The following is a 17852-nucleotide window of genomic DNA, read 5'->3' as shown; positions in this document are numbered from 1 at the left end:
AAGTACATAGGTTACTTATATCACCTTGCTTTATATTAATCTATGTATGATTAAATCCTATTTACTTAGGTTAAATGACTAATTTATGAATCTTATGAACATGCATATCCTTGATGAAATTGAGACACATGTGCAACATCTGGGTATCTTTATTGTAGACGTTTCGCCATCCAGTGGCGAGTGGAGATTCTCCACGACTATGGTGCTCTTCGCACCTACTGCTAGGTTGAGGGACTGATTACCTCATCTTCTGTACATAGTTCTCCTGTCTTCAAGTTATGGCCTGGAATTTGTATTGATAAAGCCACTGGATGGCGAAACGTCTACAATAAAGATACCCAGATGTTGCACATGTGTCTCAATTTCATCTTGTCGGTATTGTATACCATTCTTGTACATACATATCCTTCTTTTTTGGAAGTTACCGTGAAAATTGCTTCGTGAATTGTGAGGTTGAGGGATTGCATCCCCGCCGCCCGCCATCACATTTCACCAGTCGGTCACTTTAACTGTTCATCTAGCACAGGAATTCGCAGTTAATTAAAAAAAAAAAGTACATTTGTGAATTGTTCCAGCTAAGGCAATATTACTTTCTTTTTTATAACACTGAATCTTCACGGGAATAGGTAAGCAAATTTTTATCCTTGGAACCAGCCTTGGATTAAACCAGATATCAGATATCCAAAGCTCTGTATAATCCTTAGGGGAGGCATTAGCAAGTCTACTTTCTGAGCTCATTACTAAAAGGTAATGAGCCGAGAACTTTGCCAGCGAAATAATTTCCACGATATCTTCCATCAGTGAAATGATATACAGGGTAACATTACTGTGTACACATAGGAGAATAATGTAATACAAGAAGACAGTAATGTTTTAATTCATGTTAAGCGCTATACCCCTGCGGATCATTCAACACAAGACGTGGTGGAGACTACATAGGACAACAGAAGTTTGTAACTGGACTCGGATCATTCCAGCCAGAATTGCATTCGAAATCAGGCCCCTCTCTCCCTCTACCTTTTCTCATCTCAATTTTTTTATTTCATCTTATTTCCCTTCTGTTTCTCCTGCGCCACTCACCACTGAAGGGGGTTATGAGCTTGAGCCAGGGCGGCTGGGGACGCTTTTTGGCGGTAACGAAGGTGAGAGGGTCGAGGTAGTAGCTGCGGGTGAAGTCCACGCTCATCCGTCGCTCCAGTGTCACCGACAACACCAATGAGAAGTTGGCTCGCCCGAACTCCACATCCCCGACCACACCAACCCAGTGTCCCTGCCGAAGTTCATAATATAGTCTTACAATGTTGCAGTAATACTGTTCAAAACGGAAAAAGCCTTAAATTGGTGCAGTAGAAGTGTTGAGAGTGGAATGGTGCAATAACAGCCTTCGGAGTGAAGTAGGTCTTAAAATGATGCAGTAAGGATACTTGGAATATGAACAAGCTTAAGTTAGGGGAGTTTGGTTGTGGCTCTTGGTTGGTAATAGGACTAAACGTGGACTAAAATTGTGGCATATAGAATGCAGTCGTGTTTTGGTAAAAGATGGTGGTGAGTGGAAGAGGTAAACATTAAACATATTAGAAGAAAAGCAATCTTAGTCTTTGCCTTATAAAAAAATAAAATGTAATCTGGGAGCACTGATGAGCATGTCGGTCACACTAAGTGGTGGAGAGAATTCGTAGATTATAAAGAACTCGTGAAGCTAGATTACAACTGTTATTTTTTCTGTTATGTATCCCCGAAAGGAGGCCTTTAAATAGTTGCCAGAATTTTTTTCTTCTTTTTGTTTTTCTCTCGGTTATAACTCAAGGTCTCATTTAATCAGCTTCAAATTTTCAACATTAGTGTATGGTAACTAGGACAAAATTCTTGGCACAATTGGCATGTGCTTTTGCCCTATGACAAAAATTATTGAATCCATTCTCAACATCCTGGAATGGCTTTGATAACTTGCAAAACACTCAGCAGCATTGAGTCAAACGTTGAAAAAGATGCTTCCTAATTGGACTTAAGTGGAGAAAGAAATTTAAGTGTGCAGACGCAGATCCGTCCATTTTCTGCATAAAATAATGTGAAATTTTTATCTTTGTTCTAGTTAAATCGGGTTAAAGTTTACACTTTCTGAATGGCTTCAATATTTCATGACCGCTAAATCTTACATAGAGGACAGTACCTACTAAGTTTTGTTGGTGTGCAGCAAATTTACGTAAATGGTAAATAGTTAAAAAAAAAACTTGTAATCGTTAGAATCCATGATTGACTTAAATTTTCAGCATTGTTGTGGTTTGCTAAATGTATGACTCTCACTGTTGTTCTCTGGCATACCTAGAGTATACCTGGAGAGGGTTTCGGGGGTCAACGGCCCCGTGGCCCAGTCTGTCATAATTATAGAATGCTTCTGATCTGCTTTCAAAATATTAATGATGCATGCTGTAAGGAGGATTATACCCCACAAGTATATTCTCTATAGGGGCAAATTTGAAATTTTACTGAAATACTTAGCATAAGTCTCAAATGCAGCTATGTATCAGTGTTGAAGATTAGGTTAGGTAAGATTCGTTAGGAAACAGGACAAGTATTCCTGACGCGGGTCTTAGTCATATGATGACCCGCCACTGGAGCTTTCGGTCATCTGACCGACGCCTTCCGCTGGCTTACCTGTCAACCCCTTTAAACATTGATATTAGTAATCTTGAGGTACATCAGAGATGGTACTCACAGGTTATCATATGGTCACAAATATCTCAATTTCTTCAAATAAAATAGCAACTTAGAATATACACAGTCTAAACCTAATTTAAAGCTTCTACTAAGAAACAAATGCTACATAGACAAAACGAGGAGGCACTCTTAGAGACCAGCATCCCAAAATACATCACAACTGTAAGCGGCATTAATCTTTAATGGATGATTCATCTTATGAAGTGGATGCAGCACTTGTATGATCCTGATGATTTAACTCTTAGTTATAATAATAATAATGAAATGGGCGAAACATTTCTTGGGTGTAGGCTGAATAGTTGCGCATTTTCTGGGATTCTGAGCAATAACTGGAAAATGTCCCTTCTGGTCGGTGGTGATATATTTTCCATGAAGGAAACTTGGTCTTGATTCTAGGTTGTATTAGTTGTAATGTGACCATTCTAATTATCAAATTGGTTTGTGTCCCCTGTGTTTACACCCGAGTTCGTATCCGTGCGAGCAACTGACGTTCCTTTCAAATGTGCATTTGCGTCCAAGGTCTCTGTCAGTGTAGACATTTGCGACATCAGACCAGGTATAAGCTTTATGTAGAGATCGGTACATGCATTTTATTTACTCTGTATATAATTGATCTTAGCAGTTTCCACTACTTCACTAATAACTCCATCGTTTTCTCTAACGCAAGTTTTTACAAAAAAATCCATGGGCAGTGAAATCCACCGAGCCATAACCAATTGTTGCCTTACGCCAGAAAGTGATAATTCATGCAGTCAGTCGACCATGCAGCCAGTAATCAACCTTAAGTTTCTGCACGTCTACGATTAACTAATGGGATCATGTGTCACTACGCCGGCGGCTGAGAGAAAAGCAAAAACTCAATTATAAACAACAAAAGTGTGTTTTCATCTGTGCCATGAAGACATAACGGCTCTGGTGTGCGTTGGTTTTATGAAGTTGTAATTTGCAGTTCCTTATTGCAAGTGTTTCAGATATTGTTTGTCAAAAAATGTGTTCATGACACAAGGCCTCATTCGATCGTTTTCGAATTTTCACCGCTCTTGTAAGAGAATTAGAGCAAAGTTCTAGGGACAGTTGGCACGTGTAGATGCCCTATGACCAAAGTTGTTGAACATCTTCCCAGCATCCTGGAATAACTCGGATAACTTCCCTAATCAGGAAAGGCGTCCCTCTCCCCCTTCCCCTAATCGACGACAGCAGTGAGTAAAATTCATATGTGTAAGTGCACATCTCCCAATGTTATGTGTAAAATAGTGAAATTTTTTACCCCGTTTAATCACGCTTAATATGTGTCAACCTCTTCTAAATGGCTCCAATATTTTACAGCTGATGCTTTTTTTGGCCAGGATAGATCCATTAATTTTAGTTTGTATTCCGGCAAATTTTTAGCTTCAAATTTTTAGCCCAGGTGAGTTTTCCAGAAAGCAAGATTTGCGCTGTTATTGGGCTGCATGAATCTCAATTTGTTAATTTTATTAAACATATATTGATATTGATTACCAGTCACTAACTAAAAAACGCCTCGTCTTATCGGCTTCAAACGTTCCATAAGGAATATAAGTTTGTGCTGTTAAGATGCAAATTTGAAAATTTTAATGAAAATAAATGAATTTGGACTCGATAGATTAATCCAAATTACTTCAGAATACCAGTTATTTAGGCTTCAAACTTTCAGTGGTGATGGGCTTTATTAGAAGGAAATTTGACTTTCACTTTGAGCTATATAAATTTTAAGCTGCCAGTTTTATTAAATAAATTGGCTTCTATGTAATAGCCAGAGAATGGTATTTATGGATGACTTCAAATTTTTAAGCTCCAGGGTAACATAATTGGAAGCAAATTTCTGTATTGAATTTGTTCTTTAAACATCTTAATTTTCTAAGTTTATTGACTTACCAAATTCAACTTTCTTTAAAAATGCAAAATCTATTTTTTTTCCTTGGAAGATTCTGAAGAAGTTTAATTAGATAAGCACTACACAAAACAAATGAGAAATATTAAAACTCGCGCTTAAATAACGTTTTTAAATTTCTCAAGTTTAGTAAGCATTAAATATTACAAAACTTAATTCCTCAGAGGACTGCACGTTTTTAGATGCACTGTTTTCATTAAACTCTAATTTCCCCTGAGGCTTTTGTTTATAACATCAGAAAGACATATCACATTGTCTTCAAATTACCAACTCTGGTCCACTATTACTAAGGGAAGGTTTGTGGAACAATTGACAGTTGCCTTTGGTCAGTTTATTACAAACTATTCCCGATACAGGTTTCCATGAGGTACCTTCAAAAAAAAAAAGGTCTTCGAAGAAGGTTGGTGATGCTGTTGGAGTGTATAGATGTTACTTTGTCACTTTTAATCTCGAAATAGTGTAGTAGTTGTTGTTTTAATAGGCCAATTTTATTATCCAAATCGTTTTTTTTTGCGAAACAACGGGAGAAAATCTCCTCTGATCAGAAATAAGTCACAGTGTTTGCCTTTACCGAGTTATCATAGGTTATATCTATATAATATACATTAATATGCATATAACCTCTCTATACCGCCGGGTCACCATCTGGAGAAGACCCGGGCCGGAAGTACCGGCGAATCAACAAGAAGAAGAAGAAGAAGAAGAAGAAGAAGAAGACCTCTCTATGCCATCGAGACATTATAAAAAAATTCTATTAAACGCTCAAAGATGAAATGAAACTTACTTGAATGCATAGTTAATTAAATCTTAAGGTCAATATTTTGAGAAAAATTTTAATTGATATTGACCTGTACCGATCAAAATCACTTTTTTTTCAGTAAAGAAACTGGGGAAACTTGAAGTGCTAATATTTATGCTATAAATTCAAAGTGCCTCATCCGATTGACTTTGATGACTTTAATGGTAATAATTTGATGACTTTAATGGTAATAATTTGATGACTTTAATGGTAATAATTTGATGACTTTAATGGTAATAATTTGATGACTTTAATGGTAATAATTTGATGACTTTAATGATAATAATTTGATACGGTAAATTCTGAGCGGCTTCAAACTTAATGGTCTGGTGTATTTTAAGATATTGGTTTCTCTGAAATAACAAGAGAATGCCTCTTCAGTCTCCTCAGATTGGCTTCAACGCTGTTTCTTAGTGGAATGTTTAAATTAACTGTGGGCTACGTATGTCCTAATTTCTTATTTTTATTAAAGAAATTGGGTATACTTGGAGTATACCTGCAGAGGCTTTCGCGGGTCAACGCCCCCACGGCCCGGTCTGAGACCAGGCCTCGTGGTGGATCAGGGTCTGATCAACCAGGCTGTTACTGCTGGCCACACGCAAACTGACGTACGAACCACAGCCCATCTGGTCAGGAACTGACTCTAGGTGTCTGTCCAGTGCCTTCTTGAAGACAATCAGGAGTCTATTGGTAATCCCCCTTTATTTATTACTATGTGTATAATAACTTGTGAATATCTCTCCTAATTTGCTTTCAGATCTGCAACGCTAATATTGAATTAGATTTGAAAAGTATACCGCACTTTGCACTATTCCTTTCGTTTGCACTGAAGTACAGGGGGCTGGGGTTATGCAATACGGGGATACGTTTCTCGAATCGCACAGCTACCGAAATACATATAGCTATTTTACTGTATTTTAACATGCGCTTGGTAGGTAGTTTGTCCGAGCATCGGTATTTTCCATCGCCTTTGTGCTATTGCATCTGCTGATGTTATATTTCATAATTGGTTAGATTATGCTCATAGATAACAACCTAATGAAACTTAACTTAAAATATATCGAGAAATTTGCAAAAAATCGTGTGCGAGAAATCGACATTACCTAAGGAGAACGAGTTAGAAGAAACGCTCTTGATCCAGAAAACATTACCAGTCACGGTATGATCCTCACAGCTCTTGTCTTTTCCCATAAATGTAATAATATTAATTAAAATAGTGAGTTTCATGAGGATACAAGTTTGATGAATCCTCAACAATCTAAAAAAAAGATTGAAAGAAATCGTAGGATGGATAATTTTTTATAGAATAGCGATCACTCAGCTTCTGAATGCCTGACTTTATTGACAACTTCCTCAAAACTTGACTCGTTCATTACTCAGTTCTCGAGATTATTGTTTCAAGCTTTGACTGGGCGCTTCCAAACTCTGCCTCTGCATCATTCACATCCGACAGTGTAGTGTGTGTAGTGTGTGTGTGTGTAGTGTGTGTGTGTGTGTAGTGCGTGTGTATAGTGTGTGTGTGTAGTGTGTAGTGTGCGTGTGTATAGTGTGTGTGTGTGTAGTGTGTGCGTGTAGTCTGTGCGCGTGTAGTGTGTGCGTGTAGTGTGTGCGTGTAGTCTGTGTGAGTTTAGTCTGTGTGTGTGTGTAGTGTGTGTGTGTGTGTAGTGTGTGTGTAGTGTGTGTGCGTGTGTAGTGTGTGTGTAGTGTGTGTGCGTGTGTGTGTGTGTGTGTAGTGTGCGTGTGTGTGTGTGTGTGTTGTGTGTGGGTGTGTGTGTGTGTGTGTGTGTAGTGTGTGTGTGTAGAGTGTGTGTAGTGTGTGTAGTGTGTGTGTGTAGTGTGTGTGTGTGTGTAGTGCGTGTGTGTGTGTGTAGAGTGTGTGTGTGTAGTGTGTGTGTGTGTAGAGTGTGTGTGTAGTGTGTATATGTAGAGTGTGTGTGTGTAGAGTGTGTGTGTAGTGTGTGTGTGTGTAGTGCCTATGTGTGTAGTGCGTGTGTGTGTAGTGTGTGTGTGTAGAGTGTGTGTGTAGAGTGTGTAGTGTGTGTGTAGTGTGTGTGTGTGTGTGTGTGTGTGTAGTGTGTGTGTGTGTAGTGTGTGTAGTGTGTGTAGTGTGTGTGTAGTGTGTGTGTGTGTGTGTGTGTGTGTGTGTGTGTGTGTGTGTGTGTGTTTAGTGTGTGTGTGTAGTGTGTGTGTGTGTGTGTGTGTGTGTGTACTCGCCTAATTGTACTCGCCTAAATGTAGTTGCAGGGGTCGATACTCAGCTCCTGGCCCCGTCTCTTTACTGAACGCTACTAGGTCCTCTCTCTCCCTGCTCCATGAGCTTTATCATACCTCGTCTTAAAGCTATGTATGGTTCCTGCCTCCACTACATCGCTCGCCAGACTGTTCCACTTCCTGACCACTCTATGACTGAAGAACTGATTCCTAACATCCCTGTGACTCTTCTGAGTCATCAACTTCCAAGAGTGACCCCTTGTTTCTGTGTCCCCTCTCTGGAACATCTTGTCTCTGTCCACTTGTTTAATGTGTGTGTGTAGTGTGTGTGTGTAGTTGTGTGTGTGTGTGTATATAGTGTGTGTATATAGTGTGTGTGTATAGTGTGTGTATATAGTGTGTGTGTATAGTGTGTGTATAGTGTGTGTAGTGTGTGTGTAGTGTGTGTGTGTGTGTAGCGTGTGTGTGTGTAGCGTGTGGGGATTGATGGGGAATGTTTAGGTATGTTCACTTATGAAGCTGTTGAATTTGAGTTTCCTGCCGCTCTTCCTTAAGTATCATCGACCGGCATTAGTGATTTCTCGTCATTTGAGCCTTATCACAGATACTCTTAAAACCTGTATACTTCACCCCAATTCTTTCACGCTGAGATCGTTATACCTTCTTACTACTGAGACCGTGGGACTCGTTGGTGTTGTTAGCTATCATCTGTGTGTCTTCTCCATCGTACTCAATCAGTATGTGTATATGAGTGATATACAATACTGACAAGATGATAAATTAGACACATGTGCAACATCTGGGTATCTTTACTATGCTGAGGGACTGATAACCTCATCTTTCACTTTTGTTGTATATAGTTTAAATATGTCCATGTAATGAACTGATAAAGCCACTGGATGGCGAAAGGTCTACGAATTGTTACCCAGATGTTCCACATGTGTGTAATTCATATTCTTAAATGCTCTCCAGAACTTAATCGTCTTCTTTTCCTAAAGTTCACGTTGGTCTTATAAGCTATGGAAATGTATTAAAGCTGGGAGATACTGGAGACGAATCGATACTTGCCAGTAAAATATAATTTTTAACCTACCGGCTGTCTCCTACCAATGCATGGTGACCCAAAGAAATAAACATATTTACACCATTACTTGTTGTCATTTTCTGTCTTTCCAAAAAGGGGCGCAGACATCAAGATCCAGCCGTGATCCACCGACTTCAACATTCACATTTAAAAAACAAAAGAATGCAGACATTATTTTTTTCACATTTTACTTAAATTTCATTTCATTATTACCTAACTTTAGTAAAAAGATCATTGGCTTCATCTAACCTAGTCAGGAGAGTTGAAAACAATCTGTTCGACTGATGTGAATTTAATACACGTCTTGTTAATTAGATATATTCCACTTTAGGTCCTCTGTTATCGAAGGGCGGCTCATGGCCGAGTAACGAAGATTTATTACTGAATACACATCTCACAAGTAATTTATTTTGCCTCTTCACTCGCTTCATTTAATTTTAGAATTATTGTAACCCGAAGATCCCCATCCACCTAATTATATAATACGTTATCTTGGTGCTGTCAGTACTTTAAAATATATGATCGCAAAACTACTCTTAATGAAGACTTAGAACCGGTATCATTGCGCCTCCTCCTGCTGATAATGATGAAAAATCATTAATAGTTTTTCATTATAATTGTTAGCAAAATATCTAAATCTTGAACCTTGTATAAGACTAAATGTAACCATCAATAAATTGAGTATCATTGCATAACTGTCGCTAAGTTACTTACGTTGTCTTTGAGGACACCCCAGAGGCCATCTTCCGGCATGATTAGGTCGTATGTGAAATTAAGTCTTTTTGCGATTTCGTTCAGGATGAAGACGTCGAGCGATGGCTTGGGATTTACCCTCCTGGAGCCAGGAATTACTTCGTAATCTGTGAAGGGCCGGAAGTCGAGAGTAACGCCAATGAGCTTCATCCCATAAAAGTTACCCATCTGCTCAGGAAAAAGTTCGTCAGTGTTGTAGAAACCTTTATCTTTCGACCACTCGTTCGCGTGCAGGACGTGCGGTGAGCCTGATGGATGAAGTAGTTGGCGAGTGAGCACTTGCCAAAATGATCCTCTGTGGTCCTCCTCCTTCACCAGGGCTGCCACGTGTTCTTCCTTGCTTAAACGGACGTCCAAGAGAAATTCGTGAGCTTTTAAGACGCTGGTAGCATGGGCAATGAAATAGCGACTCGTTTGTTTTTTAGAGACATCAGTGATGACAGAAAACAGCTCGGTTCCCGGCAGATGTTTTATCAAATACGTCACACACGCGTGCGTTGTCACCCTTTGAGTGTACTCGTTGATGAACTCGACAGTACTCTTGGCTTGGCTGCTGTTAGAGTTGATGACGATGCGGGGCTTTCCCCAGTAACTGTCAAAGAACCCTGTATCACCCACTTCCACCATTAGGCACGTGCGTGAGTACTGGATTGCCAGAAGATCCATTAACTGCTCCAGCTCCTCCTCCCCTTCCTGACGGACGGTCAGGTTACGAGCAACACCCTGTACCATAAATTCTTCAGCCAACACAGCAGTGCCCATCAGCAACGTTATAACAGCTGCCTCCACAAAATAAGACTTAATCATCGCTGCTGGATTTGCCAGGCTGCTCGTGAACTTCAGAGCAGCATGAAGACTTGTTGACGTTCTTAGCGTTGCAACACAACTCTATAGCTGGTCACCACCCACAGAGTGATTGCGGAGAGTTCTGGTCGCTACCCGCTACCGCCACCATCAGCACTGACGCTCACGCTCACTACCCCCGTCTGAAAAATTTTAAGAGCATCATTCTTGGACTATGATTCTCCTTTCAGAGACAATAAGCAGTAGTGTAAATTAAATAAAAGGCTACTCACGCTTGTCGACAATACAGATATTATTGCCATTTATTAGCAACTATAGCAAGGATTCTCAATTTTTCCTTCATCGTTAACACCCTCGACTTGATGTATTTCTCCATTTACCTCCTTACATACAAAAAAATTTATCGCCAGCATAAAGGGTCAGAAAAAAATAAATTATTCTGGTTTTGTGTGTGATGAATGGGTTTTAAAAACCGACAAGTTGAAGAATTAAGACACTTATGCAACATATGGGAATCTTTATTGAAGAAACGTTTCGCCACACAGTGACTTCATCAGTCCAATACAAAGTAGAAATGGGTAAGGAGAGGAGGACTGATTACTTCAAATTCCTCCTTTCCTTACCCATTTCTACTTTGTATTGGACTGATGAAGCCACTGTGTGGCGAAACGTTTCTTCAATAAAGATTCCCATATGTTACACAAGTGTTTCAATTATTCAGGTTTTGCACAAAAATACCAATATACATTCGTATCACCAAAAATACAAATATAAAGCATAATTTTCTAAAGACATAATTATCATTCACTTATCAGATACATCAAATATTTACCCTTCGCCATGTAATTTTTTACCCACAAGGGGTAAATTTAACCCCTGGTTGAGAATCACTGAACTACGGGATAGGATTATTCCGAATAAAAATATAGAGAGGGTGTTGAATTATCTTATCAAAACACCTGCTGCCATAACTAAACCACTTTAGACGTTGACAGCTAGATTACACGGAGATCCCTTTTGTTATATAAAGCCATAAGTGATTTTTATTCTAATGCAGCAACTTGAGAAAGCCTCTACCGACTGGCTTCAAACTTTCAACACTGGTGTATCATACGTAAGAAAAAAGTAGATTCATTATTGGAGTTTTTAAGTGCCAATTTGTCAACTTAACTTTCTAATATAGTTTGGTATTAATTGGCATAAAAATACCTTGTGGATATGTCTGCTAAGCGGTCTTAGTCTTCAAGTGATGATGCTACTTATCAAAAGGATGGTTCATTATAAGTTTAGGTTTGTGTAGATTTGAATTTCTCATTTTACAAATATATTAAAAATATTTGGAACCATTGGCTTTCATGTGACGACTGGAAAATGACACTTTCGATCGACTTCAACCTTTGAGTACTTGGGTATGTTACTTTAAAGGAGCGTCTACGCCGATATTGCGATATGCAAGTCCCAGTTTGCCAATTTCTTAAATTGTGATATTGAGTTCAGTGAAATAAATAGATAATGGCTCTTTTGAAAGGATTCAGATTTTTAACTCGAGAGCTACTTAGCCGAAGGTTTGGTTCGGTTTTGGACTATATAGGTTTCGATCCGTTAATTTCAATAGATTTCAAATGTCTTATTGGTTTTGGACTTATTGCTTTATAATATTTCATTACATCGGCTTCAGATTTTCAATGCTTGTGGGTCTTGTAGGAAAAATTACATTTCTGTTGGTCTCTAATTTGTAAATCAACACTAGAATTTTTCACACATTTCTCTTGAGCGTTTTATATAATAATTCTTATTTAAAATTTAAAAACAAATTATTAAAATTAATAGCTTCAGTTCAGACGTTTCGTGTTTTTTCTGCTTAATGTTTTTTCTAATATATCACGTTAAATAATGCACAGATCAGTATGGTAAATAAGTTTAGAAATCTGACTTTGTGGCTTAGCGTAGGGGCCTCTCGGGAACGCATTTTTTTTTTAATCGGCTTCCAAGTTACAAAGTTGGTATAATTAAAGAAGGTTTCGGATTACTATTGGCCTGTGTAAGTGTAAGTTTACCACAGGTATATCCTCCTTAGAAGAAGATTTTGTGTTATTAAACTAGGTACCGATATGTCATGTTTACTTAACTTATGGCGATTTTTCTGTGCTAAAAATTGAAGGAAGGTTTGAATTGCTAATCAGCTATGTATATCCCAATTTGCTTTTCTGAATAAACATATCGGGATATTAGATTTCATGCGATAACTGGAGAATGCGTCTTCTGATTGACTTCAAACTTTCAAAACTGGTGCATCGAACGTGCATGAAGATAAGAACTGATCTTTATTTGATAAGTGAGCTTTCTAAGTCACAAGTTCATAGCCAAAACCACATTTTCAGAAAAATTTCGTGAACTGAGCAAACAAACGCCCGGGTCAGCCGTGAGAGAGCCATCAATCATTAAGGGGTTGAGGTGGGCGTTAATGCGCGTGGAGAGCCAACTGTGCCACGCCCACACGCTTCCAGCATTGAATGTCAGCAGCACATACTTGCAAGAAGACGAACTCAACCTTAATAAGCAATAAAGCTCCGGGATTCTCATTGCTAAAAACATCTCGATCCCTCATAAAAAAAATAAAACTCGAAATATTTATTAATTTCACCAAGAAAAGTTCTCCACAGTTCAGATAGCAAATCGTAGATAAAATCTCAGGGAATCAGTCCCACCGAAGATAATACTGGATCACTGAAGGATTTAGCGTTCTCCATTATTAAAATAGAAATGAAAAAAACTAAACTAGGTACTTAAATTATCGATTTTTATATAATAAAAGAACCTTCCAAGGGGAAATACCTAGACTATAGTAAAGGTCTCATAATTCGAGGAGTTGGAGTTATTTTTCCTATCCTAGGGTCACACATGATAACACTACCCACACACCTCTTCACTCACATTCCTTAGTAATGTCCTGTGTGGGCTTTGTCGTTTTCCTAGAAATTCTGATTGATTTGTGGCTTCTGATGTGGAACGAATTTTGGAATGTGATTTGTTGAGTTAGTCTCCTGGGATATTACCCTCTTCTATTACCCCTTTATATTTTCGGCTGAGTTGTAGATTTTGATATAATTCAACATTTGGATTCTGTTCTGTGGAATAGGCCTCGTGGGATTTACCTGGAGTTTACCTGGAGAGAGTTCCGGGGGTCAACGCCCCCGCGGCCCGGTCTGTGACCAGGCCTTTACCCTATTCTGTTACCCCAAGAAAAAATATAAAATGATTTATGTATTTTAACATGGAAGGAATTTTGGATTTCTAATGCTATTTTCCAATATGCTTATTGATAACACGGATTCATTTTGTGTCGATGGATATGGATGCAATTTTTGTGGTATTTAACCATCATTATTTATTGCAGGATTAATGTGTAAATTAATTATTTTTATCTGTGATGTTATACTCTCGCGTATAGCGTTGTAGGATTTTAACTGGGCTAGCATATTTTTTAATCTCTTAACGTCCCTTCAGGGAGGGTTCCAGCGAAGGGCTCTTGATTCAAGAAATATGAACCACATCTCCTTCCACCGATTACATTTTGTTACATCTCCTTCCTCAGGAGCTGCATCATCCCTGCAGTTCAGGGTGTACCCACAAATCTAATCATAATTTCACATTGTACTTATTGCATCCCTGTTCCTCATTTTGGGCATTTTGTGCCCTGTATCTTGCTTCCCGTTTTTGTAAGAAGTACAGTAATATCTGCGTGAAGATTCAACTCTATTCCCTCCGATATTATTTCCTCCGATATTATTCCCTCCGATATTATTTCCTCCGATATTATTCCCTCCGATATTATTCGAGAGTAAAGCTTATGTATCTTTTTTTTTAATACATTCCTTATGATTCTGAGTGTTGGAACTGATATTGATAAAAAATGTATATATATCTCTATGAAAAAGCGTTTTATAGGAAAAAAAGAAAAGAGAAACAGTTTAGTAAAACAAAGGCATACAGAGCAAATATTTATTTAACACGACGTCTCTGTCAGTTTGGCCTTTATCAAGATACCAAAACAGAAACCTCGTGATAATAAAGGGTTGTTCTTAATAAAAGGGCTCTTGATTAAAGGAGCTGTACCTCTCTTCCTCTTCCTTGAACAGAACCTCATTGCCACCCATCCCCCATATGCTATGTGATCCACACGGGTTTACCATTTTCCCATGATTAAAAAAAAACATTAAAATATTTCTATCTACGTCTCTGACAGCGTGTTAGCTTTACTGACTATCCTTCATAAGAAAATATTGCACTTACCTGGAGTTTACCTGGAGAGAGTTCCGGGGGTCAACGCCCCCGCAGCCCGGTCTGTGACCAGGCTTACAAAAATGATGATAAACTGAATATTTTCTACACTAAATCTTCTCCCGACGTTATGAGACTTAAAAAAATTGAAAATTGCTACGATTCTGACATGGATACAGCGGAAACCTGAACAAAAACCTACGAGAAAATATATTAGGTATAAAACCAGTTTTATTTTTCTTCAACGCAGGCATTTGTAAATTCATGTGTGTAGACAGGCATGTATTCATGTGTAAATAAGTATGTAGGTAGGTGTGCGTAAGCAAGCATGTAGGCATGTACGCGAAACCATGTAGGCAGGTGTTTGTAAGCCAGTATGTAGGCAGGTGTTTGTAAGCCAGTGTGTAGGCAGGTGTTTGTAAGCCAGTGTGTAGGCAGGTGTTTATAAGCCAGTATGTAGGCAGGTGTTTGTAAGCCAATATGTAGGCAGGTGTTTGTATGCCAGTATGTAGGCAGGTCTTGTAAGCCAGTATGTAGGCAGGTGTTTGTAAGCCAGTATGTAGGCAGGTGTTTGTAAGCCAGTATGTAGGCAGGTGGTTTGTATGCCAGTATGTAGGCAGGTGTTTGTTAGCCAGTATGTAGGCAGGTGTGTGCAAGCCATTGTGTAGGCAGGTGTGTAGGCACGAACATATCACTTTGTATCAGCGGCATCTCAGTTGGAATAAACACGGCCGCCTGTGGTGATTAGGTCTGACTTGTGTATTTATGACAGGTTAGCGCGCAGGTGTAAACAAAATAGCAGGTTGGATTTTGTCAACTCCGCATACACCCGCGTACTCCCTTTTTCCCCTCTCCCTTCTTACAGTACTCCTCCTCATATCTTCACTTTCTATTTTTAGCTTTCTGTTTTTATTTCCTTCTATCATTACTTGAATCTCTCACATACCGTATATATTTCACAAACCACGCAGTAATGGTGCGTAACCCTGACCGCGTCCTGCTTAGATAAGAGGCGGACGTAAGTCAACATCAAAGGGAACTCCAGCAACGACATTCTCTATCGACAACACCTCTATTATAATTGGTAGTATTGCTGTTGTTGCTGTTGCTGTTTTAAGATCACCGATCCGTTCTTATTAGTAAGAACTAGTTTAAAATTAAGTCCTTTCTAAAATTTTCTCCTATACGTTTAAAGATATATTCTTTTTTTCGTTTATATTAACGTAAAAATTAATAATTAGGTATCAAAAGAACCTTAGAAAACTTACCTAACTACAATATAACAAGCGCAATTTAATTTAGCCTAATCCAACTAAATATATTTTAGATAAGTTTACAATAATTTAATAATAAACACAATGAAATATATTTTTTCGTTAGATTCAGAATGATTTTTTCGAAATTTTTGCTTAGACAAATTTTCGCTTGTCTTTTTCGGCATGAAGTGCGTTGCTATTTAAGCCAAAATCACCTATTCGGCACGATATTATTTGTATATATATATATATATATATATATATATATATATATATATATATATATATATATATACACACGTGTGTATATACATATATATATATATTTTTTTTTTCAACAAGTCGGCCGTCTCCCACCGAGGCAGGGTGACCCAAAAAAGAAAGAAAATCCCCAAAAAGAAAATACTTTCATCATCATTCATCACTTTCACCACACTCACACATTATCACTGCTTTTGCAGAGGTGCTCAGAATACAACAGCTTAGAAGCATATACGTATAAAGATACACAACATATATGTATATATATATATATATATATATATATATTTTTATATATATATATATATATATATATATATATATATATATATATATATATATATATGTAAGGTACCTACGGATTGGCAGAGAGCATGCATAGTTCCTTTGTATAAAGGCAAAGGGGATAAAAGAGAGTGCAAAAAATTATAGGGGGATAAGTCTGTTGAGTATACCTGGCAAAGTGTATGGTAGAGTTATTATTGAAAGAATTAAGAGTAAGACGGAGAATAGGATAGCAGATGAACAAGGAGGCTTTAGGAAAGGTAGGGGGTGTGTGGACCAGGTGTTTACAGTGAAACATATAAGTGAACAGTATTTAGATAAGGCTAAAGAGATCTTTGTGGCATTTATGGATTTGGAAAAGGCGTATGACAGGGTGGATAGGGGGGCAATGTTGTGGGATTCGAACACGTGGATAGGGTAAAGTAATACTCACGTAGGCTGGAAGTACGTATAATTACGGATAATGTGGGGAGCGCCCAAACAGCCGTACCTATCTCCTTGCTCACTCTCGTATGACTGACTGCCCACAGTACCCATATGTGAGGGGGTCTTTGAATACTGCTGTGGTCAGCACAATATGAATACAGACAGTGACTCAGGCAGAGATGGTTGGTAGTGAGTCATCTACTGGTACACTGGTTACTGGTAACTGGTTACTACTACTGAGAATGTGGCAGATGTTGCAGGTGTATGGTGTAGGAGGTAGGTTACTGAAAGCAGTGAAGAGTTTTTACGAGGATAGTGAGGCTCAAGTTAGAGTATGTAGGAAAGAGGGAAATTATTTCCCAGTAAAAGTAGGCCTTAGACAAGGATGTGTGATGTCACCATGGTTGTTTAATATATTTATAGATGGGGTTGTAAGAGAAGTAAATGCGAGGGTCTTGGCAAGAGGCGTGGAGTTAAAAGATAAAGAATCACACATAAAGTGGGAGTTGTCACAGTTGCTCTTTGCTGATGACACTGTGCTCTTGGGAGATTCTGAAGAGAAGTTGCAGAGATTGGTGGATGAATTTGGTAGGGTGTGCAAAAGAAGAAAATTGAAAGTGAATACAGGAAAGAGTAAGGTTATGAGGATAACAAAAAGATTAGGTGATGAAAGATTGGATATCAGATTGGAGGGAGAGAGTATGGAGGAGGTGAATGTATTCAGATATTTGGGAGTGGACGTGTCAGTGGATGGGTCTATGAAAGATGAGATGAATCATAGAATTGATGAGGGGAAAAGGGTGAGTGGTGCACTTAGGAGTCTGTGGAGACAAAGAACTTTGTCCTTGGAGGCAAAGAGGGGAATGTATGAGAGTATAGTTTTACCAACGCTCTTATATGGGTGTGAAGCATGGGTGATGAATGTTGCAGCGAGGAGAAGGCTGGAGGCAGTGGAGATGTCATGTCTGAGGGCAATGTGTGGTGTGAATATAATGCAGAGAATTCGTAGTTTGGAAGTTACGAGGAGGTGCGGGATTACCAAAACTGTTGTCCAGAGGGCTG

At 38.6% G+C, this 17852-nt stretch overlaps 1 protein-coding gene across 1 annotated transcript in view; it reads right to left on the bottom strand.

Moving 5' to 3' along the window:
* The window catches only part of LOC128692870 (glutamate receptor U1-like), a 63977-nt gene that overhangs the window by 12397 nt on the left and 33728 nt on the right, over nt 1-17852 (bottom strand). The window contains exons 2-3 of the mRNA XM_053782195.2: nt 9439-10463; nt 1081-1270 (exon numbers count right to left, since the gene is read on the bottom strand). Of these exons, the coding sequence (XP_053638170.2) occupies nt 1081-1270; nt 9439-10284 (1036 nt within the window). The 5' untranslated portion in view covers nt 10285-10463. The remainder of the gene's footprint in view (nt 1-1080; nt 1271-9438; nt 10464-17852) is intronic.

Source organism: Cherax quadricarinatus, chromosome 38 (assembly GCF_038502225.1).
Source record: "Cherax quadricarinatus isolate ZL_2023a chromosome 38, ASM3850222v1, whole genome shotgun sequence".
NCBI lineage: Eukaryota > Metazoa > Arthropoda > Malacostraca > Decapoda > Parastacidae > Cherax > Cherax quadricarinatus.
Note: the sequence above shows the minus strand (reverse complement) of the source record. Positions and strands in the feature narration are given on the sequence as shown.